The sequence below is a fragment of the Orycteropus afer genome, unplaced genomic scaffold, assembly GCF_000298275.1.
Source record: "Orycteropus afer afer isolate SDZICR_OR568_19922 unplaced genomic scaffold, OryAfe1.0 scaffold00032, whole genome shotgun sequence".
Taxonomy (NCBI): Eukaryota; Metazoa; Chordata; class Mammalia; order Tubulidentata; family Orycteropodidae; genus Orycteropus; species Orycteropus afer.
The window spans coordinates 13,768,655-13,777,404 of record NW_006921619.1 but is presented as its reverse complement, the minus strand read 5'-3'; the positions used below and the strand labels follow the sequence as shown (position 1 = coordinate 13,777,404).

At 39.7% G+C, this 8,750-nt stretch overlaps 1 protein-coding gene across 1 annotated transcript in view; it reads right to left on the bottom strand.

Moving 5' to 3' along the window:
• Positions 1-381: 381 nt before the first annotated feature.
• The window catches only part of LOC103192915 (LIM domain containing preferred translocation partner in lipoma), a 637,368-nt gene continuing 628,999 nt past the window's right edge, over positions 382-8,750 (bottom strand). Inside the window, exons 8-9 of the mRNA XM_042780290.1 lie at positions 4,181-4,301; positions 382-510 (exon numbers count right to left, since the gene is read on the bottom strand). Of these exons, the coding sequence (XP_042636224.1) occupies positions 382-510; positions 4,181-4,301 (250 nt within the window). The remainder of the gene's footprint in view (positions 511-4,180; positions 4,302-8,750) is intronic.

Sequence of the window (8,750 nt, the reverse complement as noted above, 5' to 3'; positions counted from 1 at the left end):
ATGAAAAACTGTGTGACAGCAAATACCACACTAAAAAAACCATTCAACCAGGTGAAAAGTGAGATAAACATAGGGATTAAAAGTTAGAGGAATGCAGAAGTGAATGGGATGGAGCATAATCCGTGCAAAATTGTGGAAGTCCTTGGGAACAAAGGCCCATCAAGGTCTTACATGATTAAATGTGAAATGTGTATTTGGTAAGAACTTTAAAAAAATCTCATATTCTATGTGTTTCTAAAGAACAATTAATAGCAGATGATGAAAAGAGATCATCCCATAGATTAATTTCCTTTTCTCTATTTTCCTATTTCTGTGCTTATCATTTTCTTGTGTTTCATTCTTGTCAGTGCCACCCACCAACCAAGTAACAGGAAGCTGGCTCTAAAGGTCAGTGCTAGCCTTGGCAGTCAGCACCCTGATGCGGGCAGAATTGCAGGCCTTGCAGAGGATGTGTCCATCCAAAGGGTAGCAGCCTTGGTTATCTCCTTCAGAGAGGAGACCTCCACAATCCTAGAGAAAATGGAAACAGATGGAAATGATGTAAATGAAATGAAAAGTACATAAAGAATAAATCCCTGAATTTTCCATTCAACGCCCTCCATAACTACTTTGCTCTATTTCATAAAACATCTACTCCCTCAATTCCTTCCCCCAGTACATAATAACATTTCTTCAATTAAAGTGAATTTGAGTGAATGAGTTATACTTTATAAATATAAAGGGGATTAAAATGATGCTCCTAGGAGCTCTGGTGGCATAGTGCACAAGGCATTTGACTGCTAACCAGAAGGCTGGCTGTTCAAACCCACCAGCCACTCCTCGGAAGGAAGACTGGGCAATCTACTTCCATGGAGATACCACCTTGGAAATCCAAGGAAGGGTCGCTATGAGTCGAATTGACTCGACAGCAGTGATTTTTTTTTTTTTAAGATCATTTAATAAAAAATACAGATACAGGAAGAGAAGAGCCCAAGGCTCTAGATTCCTAAGTAATAGTTTTATTCCCCGCTCCCCACCCAACAAGAGAAAAAACAAGAATTGACCCCTGAACACGTAAGTTCATCTGAACTCTAAAGTTCACCTTTACACTTTATCCTTAGTTTGAGGATCTCTCAAAGGGAATACAACTGTGCAGGAATAGAAATTTCTTGGCCATTTCTGGGTCAATGCAAAGCTGTAGAGTGATTCTTGCTGAGCAGAATGGCCACCAATGGGTTGTACAAATGTATTCTAATTCCAAACAAGAAAATAAAATCCTAAAGTTTGTAGGGATAAGTAGTTGGTTATACTTTCTAAAGGAGATAGCTGTAAGTAGAGGAATGAGTGCTGGACTAGAAGATAGGACTCCTGGGTAGTGCCCCAGTTCTACCACTGCCTGTATCACTGCAGGCAAGGTCCACTGCCACCCTAAAAAGGATTCCTGCATTTCCTACCTTGACAACTTATTGGGAAAATCAAAGAGGATAATGGATGTGGATGTACTTTGAAAAACCACGAAGAGTTATGCAACTTTAAAGAGTTATACTACTGTTGATGGTGCCTCTGAGGGTCCACTTTGGAACCTAGTATGTAATAGTTAAATCTAGATCTTATCTTTGAGGAACCAGAAATTTCTTTGGAAAATACAAATAAAATAGTTGATTTAGTAGTGTGTGCCCTTGTTATTTTAAGTAGAAACCCTAAAAGGCCACAACTACTGCATGCCTCACCTCTGCTATCTACCATGCAGCAAGGAGGCCAATGGGCTTATGTCTGCACTTGAAAAACAATGAAATTTAAGAGTCTCAGAGAGCATTTCAGAAAACACAACAGCAGCAGCAGCACAGTCACACTCTCTAGGAAGTTTGGATTTACCAAGAAAGAACAAGAGGATATACAGTAACTGTAGAGGCAATTGGGAAACTAATCAATGAAACTAAAAATCTTTTCATCACAACAAAAAGTAAAAAGGAAATTTCATAAATAACATAGTTTTAAGCACTTAATCTGTTAACATTTGCAGTCGCCTGGACACGTTAAAATGCCCAGAGTGGACCACAGCCTTGGATCCACTAATGCCTTGAATCTTAGGACTAAAAGAAGCAATAAGAGGCATCCAGTACAACCTTTTCATTTTATAAATGCAGAAAGTGAGCAGCAGAGCAATAAATAAAGTGCTTGGCTCCTAACCAAAATGTTGGAGGTGGACAGAGGTTCAAGTCCACCCAGAAGTATGTTGGAATAAAAGCTTGGCAATCTACTTCTGATAAATCAGCCATTGAAAACCCTTTGGAGTATAGTTCTACTCTGACACACATCGGGTCATCATGAGTCAAAATCGATTGGACGGTAATTGGTATGCAAAGAGTCAGTGCAACATTAATTCAACGTTCTTCCCATTCTACAGTATAGTTTCTAAAAAAAAATTCTCAGAATTTTTAAACTTCATTTGTGTGGCTATCATTTAATCTGGGAGAAAGACATTGATGAAACCTTTAGCATGTGTGCAGACACACACATTTAAAAATCAAACACTATAGGTTTATACATTTCAAGTGTGTGAGGAATGCTGGGAAGGCTTTCCTCTTACAGCCTCGGTTTCTCCACCTATAAAATGACTTCCAAAATATTTGTTAGTTCTTCTACACTTAGATTCAGGTCAGTTTCAAAGGGGATGTTGGACACTGTTCCTCTTAGTTCCCTGGTTAAAATATCTTTTGTATAAGTTGGTCATTTTTATGAACTTTTCTCATTTTAAGGTCAGAGAGTAACACATAACTTGGACTCTAGGGCAAAACAAAATACCTTGCATAAAATAGGTAGTCAGTTATAGCTAAGAAAGTAAATGGAATGAATGCAGTCCCAGCGAGCCAGAATCCAGCCCTCATAGACATGCCAGCTTGTATCCAGGGAAGATCTCCTAGTTGGACAATATAGGCCAATATCATGAGCATGTGGTAGTAAGGATGTTCATATTACTCCTCACAGATTGAAGAGGAAAAGGAAAATTATTGTACTCAGAGGAGCTAGTAGACAACTGCTTCAAAAGAGAGGTTTGGGTAACTTACTGAACTAGGATACAAAAACTTTTAAAATCATTTTACTTTGTGAATGTGGTATCAAAAGGATACCCAAATTAAAGAGAGGGAAGACTTCTTCTACTTTTCTATATTAATGGCTACATGTCCCCTAGGCTTCAGGTGACCTCCTCTGAGAAGTCTTCCTTGTCACTTCTAGCCTAGATTTGAGGTCTATTCTATGTATTCCCATAGCACTTTGTGAATAATTCTCCCATAATCCTTAGCAATCATCTGACTCTTATCTTAGGCACTCAATGATTACTAAATGTATCTTGCTCCATAACTTTGCACCAGAAATTTCAGCTTTAATCCTTCCCCACAGGTGACAGAGGCATCTCTGTCCCTTATCCTTCCCCTGCAAAAAGAAAATCTCTTTTTGAAGGTTTTCTGAACCTTTGAAGAAAAGACTGCTGTTGAGTCAATTCCACTTATAGAGACCCTTCCTTGGGTTTCTAAGTCTTATCTCTACGGAAGTAGATTGCCCAATCTTCCTTTCAAGGAGTGGTTGGTGGGTTTGAACCACCAGCCTTCTGGTTAGAAGCCAAATGCCTTAGGCATTACACTACCAGATCTCTGTGCCATAAGTGTTGTTGTTGTTGTTATGTGCCGTCGAGTCAGACCCGACTCATAGCGACCCCTCCTTGGGTTTCCGAGGCAGTATCACTACGGAAGTAGATTGCCCTATCTTCCTTCCGAGGAGTGGCTGGTGGGTTTGAACCACCAGCCTTCTGGTTAGCAGTCAAGTGCCTTAGCCACTACGCTACCAGAGCCATAAGTGTAGTTAATTGTATTGGACCCAAGGTCAAAGATTCAGTATAATAATAACAGCATTTCCACTAACTTAATAATTCACATTTTATAATGTCCTTTAATAGATAATCTTTTATTTCAAACTCATATCCATACTTGGGGAATTTTGAATTTGAATCCGTTTGAGAGGTGAAGTGACTCACCCAATACCACTTGCATTAAATGCCAATGTTAAATCTTAAACTCAAGTCCTATGAACATAGGAATTAGAGTCTTTCCTAGCTGAACCATTATATTTATAAAATCCAGCTCTAATGGGACTTTGAGTGCTAGCCATGTGGTAGCAAGTCTCAAGGGCCCTGACTACAGACCTCACACCGGTAGCAGTGAACGTGGAAATCACGATCCAGAGCCACAATACGGACAGTCTCCTCCTGGCCTGGAGCTGGCATGATAGGCTCCTTGCACACAGAACAACGGGGGGCAAATTTCCTACAAATAGAAAAAGAGTACTGATTAGATATCAAGCATCAACAGTGACAAAAAGATGACACAGAGGTAAAAAGAAGAGCTTGGAAATCGAGCACCAGGACGTCTGATCTGCCATTCCCATAGGATCTTGACCACTTTCCTTCTCTGGGTCTACCTCCTCATCTGCAAAAATAAGGGACAGAGACTTGGTGATTGTTGAAGTCCCTTTAGATCTATGATATCACCATGGAGTGGGTGTAAATGTATGAGTCGCTTATGCACGATGAGCATCTAGGTGCTACTTACTACACAGTATGTGGTATAGGTAACCATCCATCTATTATTTGTTGTACTAAGGTGGACTGCATGTTGCTATTATTTTGGAAGCCATGCCATTGGTATTTCAAATACCTGAAGAGTCACTGAAACAACAGACAAGTTTCAGCGGAGCTTTCAGATTGACAGTCTAGGAAGAAAGGCCGGTGATCTACTTCCAAAAATTAGCCAATGAAAACCTTATGGTCACATATTGTCTAATATAGAGCTGGCAGATAAGCCCCGTAGGTTGGAGGGCACTACATAATAGCTGCAACACTATACTCAAACATACCAATAATTATGAAGATGGTGGAGTACTGGGCAATGCTCTGTTCTGTTACACATAAGCAACTAAATAACAACTAACAACAACAATGAATGTAGATAACACAAACCCTGGGCTTGGGCTCAGGAATGGGGAGAACAAAGGTCCTGACTGGCTCCTACTTACTTCTGACTTTTGCTTCTAGACTTCTGTATTGTGTCCCCAGTCTCTACCCAAATATCGGAGGTTGACACAGTGAGTTGGGTAAGGGAAAGGATGGTATAAAAAGAGCCTGTGACCAGCATGATAACATTGGGCAAAGGGAAGACACTGAATTGTGCACATAAGATATAGATGACAGAGGCAAATACCAGTATATACACAATAGTGCATTACCACTAACATAAAATACCAGGCTACAGATAAATACATAGACAACTAAGATAGGATGGGGGTTGGTGAACAGAAATATATTCTAGAGCAATGATAGATTCAGCTGAGGAATCTTGTACAGATACTAATGATACAAAATAACCACAATCATTATAGAAGCAACAGAAGACAAACTTGGAGCAATCCCTCAGAGACAGCAAGACACCTTGGGAGAGAGAATCACCTGATCTGCTGACTCAGGACCATAGTATTGGGGGACACCAGGCTCAACTGGCACAACATAATACATAGAAAGCTTGCTCCACAACCTACTTTGGTGAGTAGTGACTGGAGTCTTAAAAGCTTTCAAGAGTTCCAGTAAGATGGCGGAACAGGCAGACAGACTGCACAGGCTCTCTTCAACAAAGAAAAGGGGAACCAATTAACACAGATACAGAAGCCCTTACTGGGGCTTACTGGAGACACTGGAGCCCTGAGCCTTGAAAGGAAGAATACAGAAGTGGACTAAACTCCAACTAGTGGAAGAAAGTGCATGAATACACCAAAAAAGTAGACAAACAGAGATGTAGTCTGTCACTGATCCTGATGGCACAGATAGCTTGGATATTGTTGGGTGGTGTTAGGACCTAAGAATTAACCTAAAAATCAGCCCTATTAGCCAGGGGCTGCAAGGAGGACTGCGTTGGTGGCTGGTGAATAAAAGGGGAAGCAACGAAGAGGAAGGTGGGGTGAGCTGTGGATTTTCCCTCTCTGGAAGGCACAGCCATTTGGAATGTTTATAAGCGGTTCGGCCATTTTTGATATTTAAAGCAACAGCATTCTCCCAGATTCCAGGGACTTAAGAGTAGGCTCCACTTGCCAGGAACCACAAGGATACTCCAGACGCCAGTAACTGGAAATCTTCACCTACTGAGTGAGAGCCACCACTTCTTTCTCCACCAACAGGCCAATGATAAATGACCACCAAGAAGACCCTGACTCACCCTTAACTGTTCTTCACAAACAGTTAACAGAGATCTAAACACAACAATATCACAATGTCTCGGAGGCAACAGACCATCACAGTCCACACAAAGAAGCAAGATAAAGTGGTAGAAACAAGGGAGCAGGATATAGACTCAGAACACAGCCCTGAGGAAGAAGCAGCATTGGAACTCCCTGATAAGGAATTCAAAAGAATTATATTTAGGTATCTTCAAAAGACTGAGACACAGATCAAGGAAAACACTGACAAAATTAAGGAAAACACAAACAAAACCCTAGAACAATTTCGGGAAAAAAAATATAAGAACAAAATGACAAAATAAATAAAACGTTAGAAATGATAAAAAATCAACAGACAGAAATCCAGATTAATACTAAATTTTCAGAAATAGATAACACATTGAAAGGGCAAAGGAGTAGAACTGATGCAATGGCAGACGGAACAAATGAGACTGAAGACAAATACCTGACTACTTCTTTGGAAAGGGATCAATCAGAAAAAAGATCAAAACAAAATGAAGAAAACCTAAGGTTCATGTGGGATACCATCAAAAGGAATAACCTACGTGTAACTGGAATTCCAGAACAGGAAAAGAAAAAGAAAACCACTGAGAAAATGGTCCAAGATTTGTTGGAAGAGAACTTCTCTGATATGATGAAAGATGAGAATATATCCACTCAAGAAGTCTAATGAACCCCAAACAGGATAGACTCCAAAAGAAATTACCAAGACATATCATCATCAAACTCACCAAAATCAAAGATAAAGACAGAATCCTGAACGCAGCATGGGAAAAAGTTACTTACAAAGGACAAACAATAAGAATAAACTCTGACTTCTCAGAAGAAACCATGCAAGAGAAGGCAATGAGATGGTATTTATAAAACCCTGACAGAGAAAAATTTCCAACCAAGAATTATATACCCAGCAAAACTGTCCCTCAAATATGATGGTGAAATTAGATTTCCAGAAAAGCAGAAATTAAGAGAATTTGTTATAACCAGATCAACCTTACAAGACATTCTAAAGGGAGTCCTTTGAACAGAGAACCAAAAATAGCAAACAACTGACCACTAATACACAAGATGATATAACCCAGAAACCAACACAGCTATGGACGTATCTAAAGTAAAATAAGCTTGTAAGATTACAAACAGGGAACCAGACACATCAATTGGCAAATAAGGACAACTACAAATCAAAAAGGGGGGGAGTGTAGTTACAGAACTTCTAAATGGTGAGGAAGTCAAGAGAGTTGCAAGATAGAATAGATTATTCTAAACTTGGGGAGAAAATTATAAATCACAGGATAACGTCAAAGAAAAATGATAAAACTTCACATCACAATAAAAAAGAGGACAAGCACAAATATTTAGCAAATACTAAAGCAATAGCAACAAAGGAAATGATAACATGATTCATCAACATCATGAGCTCTGCACAGAAAATTATACAGGACAAATAAACCAGGGACACCATGAAAAAACACATAACAAAATGATAGCAACCATTCATACCTGTCGATAATCACACTGAATGTTAATGGATTAAATGCACCACTCATGAGACAGAGAGCTGCAGAGTGGATAAGAAAACATAACCCATCAATATGTTGTCTACAAGAGACACCTTAGAGACAAAGATAAAAATAGACTAAAAACCAAAGATTAGGAAAAGATATATCAAGCAAATTGTTGTTGTTGTTGTTATGTGCCGTCAAGTCAAACCTGACTCAAAGCGACCCCTCCTTGGGTTTCCAAGGCAGTATCACTACGGAAGTAGGATTGCCCAACCTTCCTTCTGAGGAGTGGCTGGTGGGTTTGAACCACCAGCCGTCTGGTTAGCAGGCAAGTGTCTTAGCCACTGTAAGAAGCTCTGGTAGCATAGTGGCTAAAGCACTTGACTGCTAACCAGAAGGCTGGCAGTTCAAACCCACCAGCCACTCCTCGGAAGGAAGGTTGGGCAATCCTACTTCCGTAGTGATACTGCCTCGGAAACCCAAGGAGGGGTCGCTATGAGTTGGGGCCGACTCGACGGCACATAACAACAACATCAAGCAAATGGCAGCCAAAAAAGAGCAGGAGTGGCAATATTAATTTCTGATCAAATTCATTTTAAGACAAAAACCACCATACAAGACAAGGAAGAACATGATATATTGATTAAAAGATCAATTGAACAAGAAGATAGAACCATAATAAATACCAATGAAAGACTCCCAAAATACATAAATGAGACTTTAAAAGAGTTGAAAAGTCAAAGAGATGATTCCACAGTCACAGTGGGAGATGTTAATACACCACTTTCAATGAAAGACAAACAACTGGAAAGAAACTCAACAAAGATGAAGAAGAGCTAAACTCTACAATCCACCAATCTGACCTTGTAGACATCTACAGAGCACTTCACCCAACAACAGCACAACAGACATTCTTTTCCAGTGCACGTGGAACATTCTGGATAGACTATATATTAGGCCATAAAGCAAGCCTTAATAAATTTAAAAACA